We start from the raw sequence: 19,237 nt of genomic DNA on the forward strand, positions 1-19,237 counted from the left end.
AGCCAACCACCATGTTGAGAAGACACTCGACCAACTTTTTAGCGAAGTTCCACAAGGCAAGGAACTGAGGCCTGCCAGTAGCCATGTAGTGACCTATTTTAGAAATATCCTCTAGCTCCAATTCAGCCTGTGGTTACAGCCATCCTGGCTGATATTCACTGTTTCTGCATGAGAGAGACCCCCTGCCTCCCTCCACAGAATTCCTAACCAAAAACTCCATGAAATAATAATAAATTTAATTATTGGTTTAGGCCTAAGAGTTTTACATATTAATTGATAACAAATACACATATTTAATTAGAAGTGTGTTTCTTTAATACTCAAAAAGGAAGCTTCTTAACATTTTTTTGTGGTGGATGTATTTTAAACAAGTAACATCTTACTAGATACATTTTTTAAAATTATTAAAGTCCTTTGAAATTGAATGCTTACTGTAATTATTTTCTGTTATCACATATATTTTTTTCATGGGTTATAGCATATACTGTGTTTCAGCATGGCCATTACAAGCTTAACTATCCTCTGATGAACTATTAATTCTGTTTATCATATCACATTTCATTCTTTTTTTTTAATATATATATTTTATTGATATTTTACAGAGAGGAGGAAGGGAGAGAGAGAGAGCTAGAAACATTGATGAGAGAGAAACATCGACCAGCTGCCTCTTGCACACCCCCTACCGGGGATGTGCTCGCAACCAATGTACATGCCCTTGACGGGAATCGAACCTGGGACCCTTCAGTCTGCAGACCGACGCTCTACCACTGAGCCAAACCGGTTTCGGCACATTTCATTCTTGATAACTGTAAAATTCTCCCAAAATGAGCAGAGGCAGTTTGATAATGACAGATTATTGTTTCTTAGGGTGTATAGTTCATAAATGAATGAAGAAATTGTGGAACTGTTGGTCCAGAGAAGGGAATGATGACATGTTTTAGGATCCCAATTACATGATAAAGATACTGTAAATTCAAGCTCCTGGTAGAAGAGAAAAATTCAGTATATTCTGTCACACAGTTGCTTCATTTTAAAGTATTCTAAAACGGCAATAACTTTTTGTTTCTGGCCATGATAAAAATAATTCACAGGGCCTGATACTGAATATTTAAGGCTTTGTGAACCATACAGTTTTTGGTGGAGCCATTCAATTCTGCTGTGTTCCAGTGAAGCTTTACTTACAAGTAGCGGCTAAATTTACACTGAGGTACATCGTCTGCTGCTTCCAGAAATAACTGCTACTAGACTAATCATGGCATGAATAACCGAAGGCTGGTCAAAATACAGCTTCTCTAAGACATTCTGCAACAGGCAGTGTAGGACTTCAGTTTTTGAGAGAAGGAAAACAAATTACATAAAGTGTAAAGTCATTCCAGCTTTCTGCCATGTACCTGGGGAGGGCTAAGTTGGTCAGAGCACAGGAGTCTCAGAGCTGAAGGACTGATCACCATTAAGTGAACCTGAGTACTTGGATCCTGAGTTAGCACAGCAGAGTTCCAAAGACAGCTAGGCCTTCAGAAATCTTCATGGGGTACCCTTGGACACTGGCTGACACTGAAATTCCACAAGGCTGGGCAAAATGTAACCACAAAGGGTGTGAGCTGAACTGCAGACCGCATGGAATTGGAAAGCCGAAATGGGGTTGGGAGACATTGAAATTTCAGCCAACCAGAGGGGACATCACTAAACATCTAGGGCATTCGTAGAAATTCTAGAAAGTACTTGGGAGTTGGGTTAAATCAGACAGAAAAGCTGTTTTAAACACTCCCTAACAAAGCTTTTAAACAAGACATGAAAGAACCAATTGACTACTTTCTGGGATAAGACTCCCTCATTAAAGAAGGTCATAAAAATGCAGTAATTTCAGTGTAAAATTCACAATATCTAGCATCCATTAGAAAATTATTGGATATGCAAAGAAGCAAGAAAATGTGGCACATAATGAGAGAGATCAGGCAAGAGAAATAGATCTGGGAATGACAGAGATGCTAGAGTGGGCAGACAAGTACTTAAGTGTTTTTATTCATTTTTATTTTTAATATATTTTTATTGATTTCAGAGAGGAAGGGAGAGAAAGAGATAGAAACATCGATGATATAGAATCATTGATCAGCTGCCTCCTGCATGCCCCCCATCGGGGATCCAGCCCACAACCCAGGCATGTGCACTTGGCCAGAATCGAATACAGGACCCTTCAGTCCACAGACTGACACACTTATCCACTGAGTCAAACTAGCCAAGACAGAACTAAAGTATTTTAAATATGCTACAGTACTTGAAGGAAAACATGAAGGTAATGAGGTAAATAAAACAAAAATTAACCAAATGGAACTTGTTTAGAGTAAAAAAAACCTGCAACATCTCAGATGAAAAATTTCTGATGGGCCAACAATAAATCATAGACTACAGAATAAAAAAGGGCAGTCGAGCCGAAACCGGTTTGGCTCAGTGGTAGAGCGTCGGTCTGCAGACTGAAAGGTCCCAGGTTCAATTTCAGTCAAGGGCATGTACTTGGTTGCAGGCACATCCCTGGTAGGGGGTATGCAGGAGGCAGCTGGTCGATGTTTCTCATCGATGTTTCTAACTCCCTCTCCCTTCCTCTGTAAAAAGTCAATAAGATATATTTTTAAAAAATAAAAAAAAATAAAAATAAAAAATAATAATAGGTGAGACAGCTCTGGCCAATGCTCAGTGGTTAGAGCAGCCTGCACACCAAAGGATTGTGGATTCCATTCTCAATCAAGAGCATGAACCTGGGTTGCAGGTTCCACCCCCGGCCCTAGTTGGGGCAAATGTGGGAGGCAACTAATGGATGTATCTCTCTCTCATAGATATGTTTCTCTTTCTCCTCCCTTCTTCCCTCCCTTCCACTTTATAAAAACAGTCAATGGAAAAAATATCTGCAAGGAATTTGAACTCATAAGTTGTTTATAGATATCAAAATCACCCATGAGAGAGCATGATGATCATGCTGCTGAAGAGTTTCCTTAAGTGGTGACTGCTAGTGATAACTTACATCAAGTTGTTAGCCTTCCACAATTTTGTGGGATGGTAGCTCAATTTATAAGAAAAGCAAGATTAAAATTATAAAGGCTCTTGCCAAATCAAAAGTTAATATTATGCTTAGTGTGACCAAATTCACAAAAGTGTCAGTGATCACTGAGAAAATGAAACCTGGCGTAAGCAAAAATAAGCTAACCTAATTGTAGGTTCGGGATTTCTGCATGTGACAGGAGTTGTTTGAAGGGGCAGAAAACCCAGCCACTTACAATTCTGCCCTTGAGAGGCCTTCGAGAAAGGCCCTTGTTACACACTGAGGAAGCAGTATCTTGTTGGTTAAAGTCAAAAGTAAATGTGGCCAAAACCGGTTTGGCTCAGTGGATAGTGTCAGCCTGCGGACTGAAAGGTCCCAGGTTCGATTCCGGTCAAAGGCATGTACCTTGGTTGTGGGCATATCCCCAGTGGGGGGTGTGCAGGAGGCAGCTGATCGATGTTTCTCTCTCATTAATGTTTCTAACTAACTATCCTCCCTTCCTCTCTGTAAAAAAATCAATAAACTTTACTTTTTTTTTTTAATAAATGTGAATAAAAACTTCTCTAGGTTAAGAATGTTATTTACTGCCCTAGCCAGTTTGGCGCAGTGGATAGAGCGTCGGCCTGCAGACTGAAGGGCCCTAGGTTCAATTCTGGCCAAGAGCATATGCCCAGGCTGCGAGCTCGATCCGATCCCCAGTAGGGGGTGTGCAGGAGGCAGCCAAGCAATGATTCTCTCTCATCATTGATGTTTCTCTCTCTCTCCCTTCTTCTCTGGAATCAATATATATTTTAATGTTACTTCCTACCGTTCCTGGCTTGGCCTAAGTTTTTTTGTGTGTTTTGTATGTTTTTTGTGTTTTGTTTTGTTTTGTTTTGTTTTTTTGAGGGCGTGGGGACAGATTAGCCTGAATTTAAAAAATAAAGTCTCAACCCTGGCAGGTGGCTCACAATTGTTTGGCACGTCATCCTGTAATATTCCAGAAGGTTACAGGTTCGATCCTTGGTCAGGGCATGTACAGGAGACAACTGATCAGTTTATCTATCTCCCCCCCCCCCCTCTTTCCTCTCTCTAAAATTAATAAAAACATCCTTAGGTAAGGGTTAAAAACCAAAAACCTCAGATTAAAATCTGAAGCCTCTGACAGTTTGCCTGATGGGATCTCAGTGGAATTGCAAAAGCATGTGCCACTTTTCTCTCATGTTGTAGCGCCACCTTGTGCCTGATGCTGCATATTCTAAAAACGAGCCATTTTATAAACTAAATACTACCACCATTCCAACCAGTCTTGTTGTCACTACTCTTACTGGTTAATTTAATTAAGATTGTAGACCCAGTATGTTTTATGTAAAGTTTTTTTGGATGGTGATGCGTTTACACTGGTCCAGATCTCTTGTGTGTGTTTCCCCCATTTTAAAGGAAGAAACTCCACTGCGGGAAAGAGATTAATGGCAGAGGAGCAGAGCAGAGCTGGGCACTCTCAGAATTTAGCTGAAGGACAACATCATGTTCTGAGTTAGCAGATTATTTGCAGGTGTTACCCTAAAACTATCCTAAGTGAAATAATCACTTATACCCTTAAAATTAAGATATAGAATCAGCCACCAGGATTTAAGAACTTTTTAAAAGAGGCTGCTTCTACTCCAACACTTGTGCTCAGATGTCTTCTGCACAATAGCTCCTTTCAGCTATTGCAAGTCATCTGGTGATCTGCCCCCTGGATTGCAAAGCCCCACGAAGCAGGGGCTTGTTTGCCTTGTTTTCTGTTGTGTCCCAGCACCTAGACCTGTGCTAGGGACTCAGAAAGGAACTCCTATGAGCATGATAAAAATATAGGGGATTGCTGAAAAGTTTATTTAAAGGATAACTTGATGCAATAGTATGTGTTTAGTCACATTTTTTTTATGACCTATATTGGGTCATGTTCAACATGTAATTCTAGTTTTGTCCTTTTGATGTTCCTTTTCATCTGTGAAAATTAAAGTCTAATTGAAGTTCAGTCCTAATTTCTAGCTTTGCACATTTCACCTTCACTCTTGTGTTCTTGATTTTCTCATCAACAATGATTTTTAAAACATGTGCTCCTTCCACATGGGACTTAGCAGGTAGAGGTTCAAACCTTGATGCCTGAGAGACAGTCAGGCACCAAGTTCAGAAGTACTTCTCCGTACAAAATTAAGCTGTAGATGATAATCTAATAATGAAGTGACGGAATCTGTTCGTGCTTCCTTCAAATATAAGAATGTTTGGTCTTTTGCATATCTTTGAAGTTAAGTTTAAAACATTTAGAATATGTAATTGAAGAGGGATTCTTAATTCCTTAAATGCTAGAATGAATACATATTGCCCATCTTAGTCATAATACATTCAACAGTATGTGTGGGGAAGTTACCTTGACATAGCAATTGCCAATTTGGGGACATGGAGGTGTTTAAAACAGGAAGCAGGGCAGGGACTGGCTCCCTCCTTGTAGGGGGTGGGGGATTGCAGCAAGTCAAAGTACACAGGGGTCTCCTGTTTCTGTCCTGTACCAACAACTTAGGAGTAGAGTGCTGTAGGCATTGATGAGGAGATATGTTCAGTTTTCTGAAAATGTGACACATTAAACAATTGGCAAGCTCATGTTTGAAAAACTACTTTGCATTCTATTAAAATATAAAGACCCCCCCTCTAGAATTCATTCACACATTTGTTAAGAGGCGAGATCACATTTCTGATCTTATATGAATTCTGGAGCCCCACACACTGGATTCAAATCGAGGCCCTGCTCTGGGTGGGCATCTGACCTGTGAGCATCCATCTCCCCATTAGTAAATTGGGAGAGTCCTATCAAATTCATAGTTGTCGTATGGAGTACAGAAAATGATGTTTTTTAGCCCAGTGCCAGGCCTAGCATAAACTCTCAGATGGTCATCCTGATAATATCATGATGGTGTCCTCCTTTTTGTTTAAAGGTGAATCGGGACTAGGAAAATCGACTCTTATAAACAGCCTGTTCTTGACGGATCTTTACCCAGAAAGAATCATACCTGGAGCTGCAGGTACAAAAATTCATACACTCCTAAGTGTAATTTGCCATGAAAGTTATTTAAGAGGGCATAATTAATATTTTATGCCTGAGCCTTGCATTTTTGCTCTTGTTTGCTGTAAACACAAGGAAAATGTTATTTAGGTAGGAAAGAGTGTGCTGCACCTGTGTCCTTGGATTCAGGTTGTAGACTGACAGTGTATCCATGGATCTATCCTCTCCAAGTGTGTTGTCTCTAAAGTCTATAAAGTGTCACAAATAGTTCCTGCCTATGTTTTCTGTATGATGGGAGGATCAAGTGACAGTGTTACCTAATGGAAAAGCTTTGTAACTAATTAGTAGACTGCTGTGGGGGTTGGGGGTTCTGAGTGTTCCCAGTGCAGACACTGGTTTCTGTGAACGCTGATTAAGTGAATGGATTAAGCACAGGTAGATCCTAGGACATCCTAGATTAAGCACAATGGAGACATATAGCCCTGTCACTGAATCCAATTTTAAAGGAATTCATAAATTGTTTTCTTTGTTCCAGGAAAAGAAATTAAAATTTTCAATGCTCTCATTTTTACCTTTCCAGGCAGCCCTTTAACACTTCCCTTGCTTACACTGGAATCATTTTTACATAATACTCATATTACCTTCTGAAAACCTTCCTCAAAGAGAGGTTGTGGCTTTTAGGTCATTTGATAATAAGTAACTAATAGATAATTTCTTCTCTTTGCAAACTGGCTCAATGTTAAGGCACATTGTCTTACTAAGTTTCTTTCTTTTCTAGAGAAAATTGAAAGAACAGTCCAAATTGAGGCTTCGACTGTTGAGATTGAAGAGCGAGGGGTCAAGCTTCGTCTGACAGTGGTGGACACACCCGGCTATGGTGATGCCATCAACTGCAGGGATTGGTACGCACCCCACAGGGCAAACCGGAAGTGTTGAGGGCTGTACATATTCACATCTGTTTTTGCTATATTTATTTTATTTTTTTAAATAATTCTTTATTGTTGAAAGTATTACATGTGTCCCTTTTTTCCTCCATTGACCCCCTCTAAAACAGGAAGCATGGAGGGGACTGGCTCCTCCCCTCACTGCCCCCAAGCCTTCAGCATTCTATTGTCTGTGTCCGTGGGTTATGCATATATGCGTACAAGGTCTTTGGTTGATTACCTCCCACCCACCCACTTCCCCCACCTTACTCTGAGATTCCACACTCTGTTCCATGCTTCCATGTCTCTGGATCCACTCCGTTCATCAGTTTATTTTGTTACATAGATTCACATATGAGTACAATCATGTGATATTTGTCTTTCTCTGACATATTTCACTTACTATGATAATCTCCAGGTCCCTCCATTCTTTCTAAAAGGAAAAGAGATTCTTCATTTTTACTACTGCATAGTATTCCATGGTATAAATGTACCACAGTTTTTTTATCCATTCATCTACTGATGAGCACTTGGGCTGTTTCCAGATCTTAGCTATTGTAAACTGTGCTGCTATGAATATCGGGGTACTTTCTGATTGGTGTTTCAGGTTTCTTAGGATGTACTCCTAGAAGTGGGATCACTGGGTCAAATGGCAGATCCATATTTAATTTTTTTAAGGAAATTCCATATTGTTTTCCATAATGATTGCACCAGTCTGCATTCCCACCAGCAGTGTACTAGGGTCACCTTTTATCCATATCCTTGCCAGCACTTGTCATTTTTTTTTTAATTAAATTATTATCTGTGTACATAATTTAACATTCCCCCCCCCCCCATATATACCCTCCCTCCCCAGAGTTTTATGTCCATTGGTTGTACTTATATGCATGTATACAAGTCCTTTGGTTGATCTCTTATCTCCCTCAGATCTCCTTACCCTCCCCTCTGTAATTTGACAGTCTGCTTGTTGCTTTTCTGTCTCTATCTATCTTTTGGTTCATCAGTTTATAATGTTCTTTATTATCCATAAATGAGTGAGATCATGTGGTATATCTCTTTCATTGACTGGCTTATTTCAATCAGCATGATGTTCTCCAATTCTATCCAGGTTGCTGCAAATGATGAGAATTTCTTTTTTATGGCAGCATAGTATCCCATTGTGTAGATGTACCATGGTTTTTTGATCCAATCATCTGCTGATGGGCACCTAGGCTGTTTCCAAATTCTAGCTATTGTAGATTGTGCTGCTATGAACATAGGGTGCCTATATCCTTTCTGATTGTTTTTTCTAGTTTCTTGGGATATATTCCTAGGAGTGGGATTACTGGGTCAAATGGGAGTTCCATTTTCAGTTTTTTGAGGAAACTCCATACTGTTCTCCACAGTGGTTGCACCAGAGCACTTGTCATTTTTTGATTTGTTGTTGGTAGCCATTCTGACAGGTGTGAGATGGTACCTCACTATCATTTTGATTTGCATCTCTTGGATGATTAGTGACTTTGAGCATTTTTTCATATGTCTCTTGGCCATCTGTATGTCCTCTTTGGAGAAGTGTCTTATTTAGGTTCTTTGCCCATTTTTTAATTGGATCGTTTGTCTTCCTTTTTGTAAGTTGTATAAGTTCCTTATATCGATATATTTTGGATATTTACCCTTTATCAGATGTATCATTGCCAAATATGTTCTTCTATGCAGTGGGCTCTCTTTTCATTTTGGTGATGGTTTCTTTTGCTATGATTTTTGTCTTTCAATTTGTTTATGTGATGTATCACGTTTATTGATTTGTGAATATTGTACCAGCCTTGCATCTCTGGAATAAATCCCACTTGGTCGTGGTGTATGATCTTTTTAATATATTTTGATTTACTAATATTTTGATGATTTTAGCATCTATGTTCATCACGGATAGTGGCCTGTAATTCTCTTTCTTTTTAGTATCTTTATCTGGTTTTGGAATTATGTTAATGCTGGCCTCATAAAAAGACTTTGGAAGTGTTCCTTCCTCTTGGATTTTCTGAAATAGTTTGAGGAGTATAGGTGTTCTTCTTTGAATGTTTGCTAAAACTCCCCTGTGAAGTCATCCGGACCTGGGCTTTCGTTTGCTGGGAATTTTTTGTTGTTATAGGTTTTCTGATTCCTCCTGATTCAGTTTTAGGAGATTCTATTTTTCTAGGAATTTGTCTATTTCTTACACTTTGTCTATCTTATTTATAGTATTTTCTTATAATCCTTTGTATTTCTGTGGTGTCACTGGTTACTTCTCCACTTTTGTTTGATTTGCTATATTTAAATGTATAGTGCTGAGTGATTATTGGGTGTGGAGTTACTGGATATGATAAAATAATGGGACAATTTTTATTTTTTATTTTTTGGTTAATCCTCACCTGAGGACATTTTTTCCATTGATTTTTAGGGAAGGATGCAGGGAGGGATTTCACTGTGTGAAAGATTCATATTCACTGGGGTCTCCATCAAAACTGCAACCCAAGTACATGCCTTTGACTGGGATTGAACCCTTGTCCCTTTGGTGTGTGTCTGACACTCTAACTACTGAGAAACACTGGCCCAGGAATTAATAGGACAGTTTAAGGCACATGAAGTATTATAGGACATTTTAAATAAGGAATCCCACAAAGAATGAGTGTTTTTTTCCTCTTAAGAACATTCTGGTGAGATCTGAGATTATAGAGTCAACCCTCTGTTCTGAGTGGAGCTGTAACCAGTGGACACGATATTGGGGTCCAGTGTTCCTCTGGAACTCCCACAGTCACTCAAGACCCAGTGCTTGGAAATGGCTGCTCACTGGCATTTGCACCAGTTGGGAAATGCACAAGTAGAAAATGAGAGCAGCCTTCCTAGGATGCTGCTGAGAATCCCATTTCATGTAGGGAGGTCCCTGGTCCTTCCCAGGAGCATAAAGCATCAGTGCTCAGCAGTAGGCAGAAAAGGGAGGACGGGGAGGCCTCTCCCCTTCATTGGGAACTGCCCCTCCTGCAGGTCAGCCTTGGCATTGTGTCTACACTGCTTACTGTCTCCACATCTCCATTGCCTGCTCTTGCCGTATCCTGCTGCTGCCATTACACCCCTTAAAAGGATTGGCAGCCCAGGCTCTTCACTCAGTCATTACAGGCTCTTGTGACCTCTCCCATTCTGACTTTTGACCCCCAGTTCTTAGCACTTGGCACAGTTTCCAGATATATCCATCTTGCCAAATGGAGCAGTCGGTTTCCATTTCCATCTTACAGATGAGTTACGGTTATATTTGGAAGGTAGGGCACAGGGGAAGGAAAACTTGCATCGTTTCTGAAGTTAGGGCCTGCCTGCCTGTCTTTTGTACCCTTGATCCTCATTGTGTGTGTCTCAGCTTCAAGACCATCATCTCCTATATCGACGAGCAGTTCGAACGGTACCTACATGACGAGAGTGGCCTCAACCGGCGGCACATCGTGGACAACAGGGTACACTGCTGCTTCTATTTCATCTCGCCCTTTGGACACGGACTTAAGCCCTTAGATGTCGCATTTATGAAGGCGATACACAACAAGGTCAATATTGTGCCTGTCATTGCAAAAGCTGATACCCTCACTCTAAAGGAACGGGAGCGTTTGAAGAAAAGGGTGAGTGACTGTTTTAAGCAGCACCTAATACTTCTAATTTTTTAGTATTTTTCCTTCACAAAGGTATCGAATTACTACTGTTCCTTATAATTCACCTTAGGTGAACTTCCCCTCAATGCCAAGAAGATCGCTAATGTGCAGCCACATTTCATGAACAGTAACAATGTGAATTGGGGTTGGAGGATCTCCCTGATGCTCTGTTCCATCTAAACACTCTAACCCCCACATTTTTCTGGGAATGTGTACTAATGATGATAGTCTGCTGTCAGAAGGCTGAGAGGCCTGCATTTACTAGGTGTACCAGTTAATAATGCAGATTTTTTTTCAATGGATGGAGTTACACATATGTTTATATATATGCGATTTGATATGTATGCTATTTTGTTATATTGATAACAAGCATCAGAACTTCGTATGTCAAATTTTCTGAAGGTGTTAACACCAGTAGATATTTTTACACTTAAAAATGTCAAATTTTGTGCCAAAAAAGAGCATTTGCAGGAAGTTTTAATTCACTATTTTGAAGAAAAGTGCTGCTGAAAGTTATCGTATACTTCGAGAAGCTTATGGTGAACATGTTCCATCTCAAGATACTTGTGAACACTGGTTTAAATGTGATAAACGTGATGATTTCTATGTGAAAGACAACATTCAGGTCAACCAAAAAAGTTTGAAGACCAACAATTACAAGCATTATTGGATGAAGATGTGTGTCAAACTCAAAAACAACTTGCAGAAAGATTAAACGTTGCTCAGCAAATAATTTCCTATCTTTTACAAGCAATGGGAAATATTTTTTTTTAACATGCCTTTGACCTGAATCGAACCTGGGACCCTTCAGTCCACAGGCCAAAGCTCTATCAACTGAGCCAAACTGGTTTCGGCGCAGTGGGAAAGATTTTAAAGGAAGGAAAATGGGTGCCACATCAACTGAACAAAAGACAAATAGAAAACGAAAAAGTTATCAGTAAAATGTTGCTTCACTGGCAGGAAAAAAAGTCTTTTTTGCATCGAATTGTGACTGGTGATGAAAAGTGGATTTATTTTGAGAATCCCACATGCACAAAAGCATGGATTGATGATCCAGGTCAACCATCAATATCGACTGCAAGGCCAAATCTCTTTGAAAAGAAGACAATGCTCTGTGTTTAGTGGGATCAGGAAAGTGTGGTGTATTATGAGCTTTTAAAATCAGGTGAGACCACTACCGACATCAAATAATCAATTTGAACCATGCATTGATCATACAACAACCAGAATGGGCCAGAAGACATGGCAAAGTAATTTTGCTTCATGATAATGCACCATCACACAATTCAAAACCAGCTAAAGACACATTAAAAGATCTTGCCTGGGAAATCTTAATCCACCCGCTATATTCACCAGACCTTGCCCCTTCAGATAACCACTTGTTCAGATCGATGGCGCACATACTTTCTGAGCAGCACTTCAAAACGTATGAAGAAGTGGAAAATTGGGTCTCTGAATGGTTTGCCTCAAAACAAGAAAATTTCTATTGGGATGATATCCACAAATTACCCGAAAGATGTGGGAAAAGTGTAGCTAGCGGTGGACATTACTTTGAATAAGACACTTTTGATGTTTCTCTTGAAATTATCGTGTTTTCTTTTATTACAAAATCCGAATTATTAACTGGTACACCTAGTAGCTGTGGAGGTTGCACAGTGGTTCTCCAGCTCCTGAGCTGGGTGTGGTCTCTGTTCTCCCATAAAACTTCAGTTACCTATTTTAAATTGCATACCTGTTTGTATGATTATTGAGAAGTCCAAGCTCATATGCTATATTCTACAAATAAGAGTTCCTTTAATTATCCTCAGAAATAACCACTGTTAACAGGTATCCTTCTAGAACGTGGTCTCTATCTTTTTGTTTTTACAGAATAGGATTATTTACAGATTAGTCATAGCTATGCTTCTGCCACTTTTCTTTCTAAGACCTCCCAACCTATGCAGAAAGCACACCTCTCACCCTTATCTTAAGGCATGCATAGTGTTCTTCAGTATGTTTCTGGGTCTTCCCGCCCCCACCCCCCAGTCCCTGACATTGGGATCTTTGCTTGCTTGTGTATTCCAAAAGTTTGGAACAGGAGTTGGCATGTGTTAGACACTCAGATATGTTTATGTGTTGAACAGTTGTAAAGTCAGACAAATTCTTGAAAAGGAAATTAATGCATATTTAAGTACTTGAAAGATGGCTAAATTTCCCTCAGAATAAGCTTGTTTCCAAATCAGCATTCAAGCACGCTCTTCTCTCCCCAACACTCCTGAAGTGTCACCAACTTTTGTCATGTTTCCTCCTGGTTGCTGGTGCTCAATGCCCTTGGCATTCTCTTAGGTTTTTAGAGACTTGCCTCTCCTTTCATTGAGTTACAGATACTCTTGTTTTTAGACTATTATGTCAGAGTCTGAGTTTTGTGTGTGCATGTTTTTCTGGCTATCTTTTCCATGGCAGAGTTTCTAAATTGTATGTACTCATATTTCTCAACTGTATTCTTTACTGTTTCAGATGGCTGCCAATATTTTAGGAAACATTCAGATCCTTGGAGGAACCTCTGAAAACTTAGGCATTTTTATGTTATAGTCAGTATTTTGGCAATTTCCATCTAAGGGAACTTCATCATCTATAGGGTGTTAACATTCCATTTCAGAGCAATAGGGGAAAGACATACCCAGGGTAGCTTGCTTAATGCCCATCTCATCTTATACTCAAAACATTTAGGGCTTGATTTCAAACTCTGAAATGAATTGAAATACTTGGTGCACTAATCTCTTTTATCTTGGTCCTTTTTAACCCCTTCTCTTTGTCTGGTTTCTTTACTCCTCCCTGATCTAAAGGAACCTCTCAAACCTTTCCACCCTCCTTTGTTTTATGTTCTGGTGTCCATCTACCCTCTCCTTAACCCCTTTAATTTGGGCCTCACCTATCCAGCTGCAAACAGTGTGTTCAATGGGAGGTCTACATTAAGAAGAACAAACCCCACCTGTCTGGGTGCCTATAGGAGGCAACCAATAGATCTGTCTCTCTTACATTGCTATTTTTCTCTCTCTCCCCCTCCCTTCCACTCTTTCTAAAAATCAATGGAAAAAATATCCTCAGGTGAGAATTAACAAAAAAAGGAGCAGGGTTTGAGGCGGGGGTTCCCTACTGGCTTGGCATATGTTCTCTCTTCCCTTGGGCTGTCGGACATAAATAACATCCGAGCTGTAGGAATTTTTATGAGTTTATTTTTCTTTAGCCAAACTTGACATGACAGGGAGCAAATTCTCAAATGCTCCAAAAAAATAACAGTTTTGCAGCTCCTCGTGTATTTGGAATTAAGCAGGGAACACAAGATTACATGATGGTGGGCAAGAGCAAGGCACTGATCAGATTACAGGACATACTTTGAAGGACAGGTCTGGGGGGGTGGGAACATTTCAAAGGTGTGTTCACCTAGGAACAATGGACAGAGCTAATTTAAGTTGAAGATAAACCTTTTACTAAGGACGTTGTATGCCTGGGGTGTGACTATCTACCATTACTTGCCCAGTGAGCTTACTTTCCATAGAACCCCTTTTTCCATCTACAATGCCCAAGTCTTGGTGTGAGAGTAAGCAGAGCTCCAGCCCTCCTCGTACCTGATGGAGTACCCAGCATATAGACTAATGAATGAATGCTTACCCCAATTCCAGCCTTGTTTTCCCTCCCCTCTTAGTGGTCTGCTCCCTGGTTGACAGTGTAGAGTGTGAGGTTTCACTGGAGGCCACTTTTTGCCTATTGAGTAAAAGTCTGGATCCCAGATCTCAGACCCTGGCCTGGCATTCTAGGGGTTTGCCCCTTGGTCACCCCAGTGGTTCTTCTGACTTACCCAATTCCATGTCCTGTGTTCTACCATCCTAGATTTCTTGTGATTATCAAAACGGACTTTCTGTGTTCTTCCCTCACGATTTTGACAGATTTTCCCCAGGTGCCTCTCTCCCTCTTTATGAGACTCCTGTGTGTTCTTCGGGAACTCTTTAGGTGACATATGTGGCTCTCCTCTACTGGCAGCATCTGTCTGTGTCTCCTGAGGCACTTGTTCTGGCCACTGTGGGAGGTTGGGGGAGGTTGTACATGGACATTGGTGGTATGTTGTATTACTATGGACAGAGGTCCCTCCAAATACTTAAATACCGTTTTAGCAGTTCATGATATCTTTGAAAATAATTGTCATAATCCATTTGATTTTTTTATTGAAGTTTGTGTAATTCTGGTGTATTTTCCAATACAATGAGTTAAGCTTGACAAAAATTTGTGCAGTTTGTTAAAATTGCTTCTGATTTTGTTTTCAGATTCTGGATGAAATTGAAGAACATAACATCAAAATCTATCACTTACCTGATGCAGAATCAGATGAAGATGAAGATTTTAAAGAGCAGACCAGACTTCTCAAGGTAAGAATTCCAGGTGCACAGCATAACTAACTCCTGTTTCCTGCTGTCTGCATTCAAATGGGAGGAGTTGTTGGAGAACCAGATTCTGGAGCTTGACTTAGAGAAGTTGTCTGGGTTTTGTGACCTAACTGTCGCTGTTAGGCTTAGGAATATTAATTGTAGGTTTAATTTGTTCGTGCAGTTCGTCCTGTGGAAGATGCCTGCCACTTCCAAGTAAAGTGTGCACCATAAGCTTTCCAAGTAATCCTGTGGGAGCAGCAAAGTGCCCCCTCTGTTGATGCTCCTGTGTTTGCGGTGAAGGTGACAGTCCCTGTGTGGAGCCTGTCAACCCTGTATGTCTCTTTCTAGGCCAGTATCCCGTTCTCTGTGGTTGGATCCAATCAGCTGATAGAAGCCAAAGGCAAGAAGGTCCGAGGCCGCCTCTATCCGTGGGGTGTCGTGGAGGTGGAGAACCCAGAACACAATGACTTTCTGAAGCTGAGGACAATGCTCATGTAAGACAGTCATGCACTACAGTTGTCAGAGTCCAGCACAGAGAGTGCGGGATGTGCATGGGACTTCCATTGTCCCTAATGGAACAGAATGCCCCCACCTGCAGGCTCTCTGGGATGATCTGAACTAGCCCTCCCACCTGTGACCTGTAGCTCAGTACTCCTTTCTCATTGATTGCTAGGGTCTCTATTGAGGCTAAAAGTAGACTAATGTGTGGGTGGCCATACCCAGCAAGGGTCACCTCCTGCTCCGGAGAAGACATGTTTGGATCTGCCTTAGGGGCCAACTGGGGTATGCTGCCGCTGCTGGTCAGCCTCAGGCTCTCTGAGGGTTGCCCCCATTCTATTCCTCTATTGAGTCCTAGCAATTAGGTCAGCCCTGACTACAAAAACAGACCGTTTCCCCTAAAAATAAATTCCACATTTAACAAAGTACATGTAATGCTGTTGCTCTTGAATGAAGAGGCTAAAAGAAAGAGTATTGCCAAAATCTAATACCTCTTTAATCAGAAGAGTTCAAACAATGGCTGATCTAGAAAACCTTAACTAATGAAAACTGCTCTACGTGCCACATATGTCTCACTTGGGTTAGCAGTTTTAGTGAATTAAAATCACTTTAAAAAATACCATTAAATTTACCATTCAAGCTCTATTAAACATACTTCAGTCATTTAAACTGCACCGGCTCCTTCAGGGATGGGTTTTCAGCTGTCGTGATCCTGTCAGAGGTGGAGGGTGTGGAACTTTGGTGTCAGTTGTGTGTTTCTCAGAAAGAGGGAAAATGGGCCATCCCATTACTCAGTCCATTCCCTGGATCCTGAGTAACAGAAATATAATCTCTCGACTCTTTGAGTTCTTACATACTGGAAAAAACTCAGCCAGAAACCCAAGAATGTTCTATATAGTGATTAGAAGATTCAAAGTGCTATTTCTATTTTATCCAGTATGTTAATACTTCATTTTGTGTTCTTCTCCATAGCTTAAGCTAATTAACTCTCTGATATACATTTTAAGTTTATGAAGTAATGAATATTTGAATTGCATTTTTCTATAAGTACTTTCAGAAAGTGTGTTTTGTTTCAGACACTGTTTACCTAAAAAAAAAAAAAAAAAAACACAAAAAAACTGATGTCTATGCATCTGGTCCTATCCAGGAATGATAGTCTCATGCAGAATTTGGCCATACCTGTGGCAGAGGCCCTATGGAGGGACTCTTAACCTGGCCCTGCGGGGTGGGTGTGATGTTCATTTACTGCGGTAGCAAGGAAGGATACACCTCTGTAGATGTTTTCATAGCCTTATCCCCATATTCCTTTAATTTTGTGTACATTTTGCCAGGTAGTAAGTGGAATTTTACTTTGTGGGTTCTTTTGTGTCCATAATTCGTTGTTTTCTTCATGCAAATGGCACATGCATGGAGTCCAGCTTGGTGCGTTCTTTTCTCTTTCAGCACTCACATGCAGGACCTCCAGGAGGTGACCCAGGACCTTCACTATGAGAACTTCCGTTCCGAGAGGCTCAAAAGAGGTGGCAGGTGAGACTACCTCTCTGTCCATGTTTGTCACTCCAAGTCACACTATCCTGTGTGTGTCCAGCTCTTCTTCCTTGACCTCAAAGCAGCATGGTTTGGTTTTCTACTCTAAAGCTATTATAAGCAACTTGTTGCTAATTTAATCAAATTGCACCCTTTTTAGCCTGTTAAAGGCAGCTTTAATCATCTGCACAGACAGGACAGCTTTATTTTTTATTTATTTATTTATTTTTTTTTTAATCAATCTTTATTGTTCATATTGTTACAAAGGTTCCTCATTTCTTCCCTTCTCCACCAGGTTCCCACCCCACCCGCTGCCCCCTCCCCATCCTCCATTCTCCTCATCCATAGGTGCAGTTTATGTTCAGTCTCTTCCTCCCTCCCTTTCCCCAATAGTAAATCCCTTTTCAGATAGTAAATCAGTTACTTAGCATTTTCTCATATCAATAATACCACCACATGCCCAATGATACATTTCACACAAAAGACATTTCCAAATAGGTCAACCAGCCTCATTCAGGCCCTACCCAAGGCACTCACAGATCAACACCCCAGCCCTATACTAACTCAGCACATCCAGATCTAAGCCTTCATCACTTGATTCAGCAGACCCTCAAGTTCCCACAAAAGTTTCCAGCCATGTCTGAGAGGCAGCCGTGGGGCAGGGGCAGGCAAGGAGCAAGCTGTTCCGGGCCTGGGCTCTGTTGCTCTGGTTCGTTCCACAACCAGCTGCTCCGGGTCTGGTCACCGCTGCTCCCGACCTAGTTGCTCTGGAACTGGCTGCTGCTGCTCCGGGCCTGGCCGCACCTGACCTGGCTGCTCTGGGCCTGGTTGCTCCGGGCCTGGCCGCTCCCAGCCTGGCAGCCGCTGCTCCAGGCCTGGCCACACCAGACCCGGCTGCTCCGGGCCTGGCCGCTCCCAGCTGGCAGCCGCTGCTCCGGGCCTGGCCGCACCAGACCCGGCTGCTCCGGGCCTGGCCGCTCCCAGCTGGCAGCTACTGCTCCGGGCCTGGCCGCACCAGACCCGGCTGCTCCGGGCCTGGCCGCTCCCAGCCTGGCAACCGCTGCTTTGGGCCTGGCCGCACCAGACCCGGCTGCTCCGGGCCTGGCCGCTCCCAGCCTGGCAGCTGCTGCTCCGGGCCTGGCCGCATCAGACCTGGCTGCTCCGGGCCTGGCCGCTCCCAGCCTGGCAGCCACTGCTCCGGGCCTGGCTGCACCTGACTCGGCTGCTCCGGGCCTGGCCGCTCCCAGCCTGGCAGCCGCTGCTCCAGGCCTGGCCGCACCAGACCCGGCTGCTCCGGGCCTTGCCGCTCCCAGCCTGGCAGCTGCTGCTCCGGGCCTGGCCGCACCAGACCCGGCTGCTCTGGGCCCAGCTGCCCCGGGCCCGGCCGCTCCGAGTCTGGCCGCTCCCAGCCTGAATGCTCCGGGCTTGGCTACTGCTGTTCTGGGGCTGGCTGCTCCCAACCCGGCTGCTCTGGGCCTGGCTTCTCCGGGCCCGGCCACTCTGGGTCTGGGTGTTGACCGGACAGCTTTAAATGGAAAGGCCATATGCATGTGGTGGGTGCTTTCTCAAAAGTGTCTGTCTGTAAATGAGGACAGTCTCACCCCAAGAAAGTGCAGCACCCCAAGGGTTAAGGTGGGAGCAGCAGGTCTACTCAGTAGCACACATGGCTGCCCTCACTCAGCTGTTTACTATTCCCATGGGTTTTTTAATGAGACCTGATTCATGTCTGATAAAATCACATCTATGCATAGAGCTTAATAAATAAATAAATAATGTACAGTATTCATTAAAATAATTTTCTGTATTGTAGTTCACTAAAATATTCACATTTTTAAAATTTTGAGTATGTGCATATTTACAAGTGTACATTAAAGTCTACTTTATTGTTTTATTAATGTGGGGATTAGACATTAAGGAAGGTAGAAGCAGCGAGGAGGTCCCATTGAGGAGCAGACAACCAGGCAATGGTTGTTTTTGAATTGCATGTTTTCTATAAGTACTAACAACCTCGGCATGTTAGTAGCTGAGTCTTCATGAGCTGGGGCCCCTATAATGGCCCTCTCTGCTAAGACCTCAGAGCCTGTTCCTTATTTTCAGTGTGATGGACATAGTCTGTGTTCATAAAGAATAACTCAAAAAAGTATTCTTCAGAAAGTAGCTGCTGTATTTTAAGTAGATAATGA

The 19,237-nt window shown here is 42.0% G+C and overlaps 1 protein-coding gene across 1 annotated transcript in view; it reads left to right on the forward strand.

The window, feature by feature from the left end:
* Window positions 1–19,237, forward strand: part of SEPTIN2 (septin 2) — a 33,832-nt gene that overhangs the window by 9,160 nt on the left and 5,435 nt on the right. Inside the window, exons 4-9 of the mRNA XM_036421073.2 lie at window positions 5,989–6,075; window positions 6,835–6,958; window positions 10,344–10,596; window positions 14,928–15,029; window positions 15,378–15,523; window positions 16,971–17,054. Of these exons, the coding sequence (XP_036276966.1) occupies window positions 5,989–6,075; window positions 6,835–6,958; window positions 10,344–10,596; window positions 14,928–15,029; window positions 15,378–15,523; window positions 16,971–17,054 (796 nt within the window). The remainder of the gene's footprint in view (window positions 1–5,988; window positions 6,076–6,834; window positions 6,959–10,343; window positions 10,597–14,927; window positions 15,030–15,377; window positions 15,524–16,970; window positions 17,055–19,237) is intronic.

This window comes from Pipistrellus kuhlii, unplaced genomic scaffold, assembly GCF_014108245.1.
Source record: "Pipistrellus kuhlii isolate mPipKuh1 unplaced genomic scaffold, mPipKuh1.p scaffold_m20_p_7, whole genome shotgun sequence".
NCBI classification, from domain to species: domain Eukaryota; kingdom Metazoa; phylum Chordata; class Mammalia; order Chiroptera; family Vespertilionidae; genus Pipistrellus; species Pipistrellus kuhlii.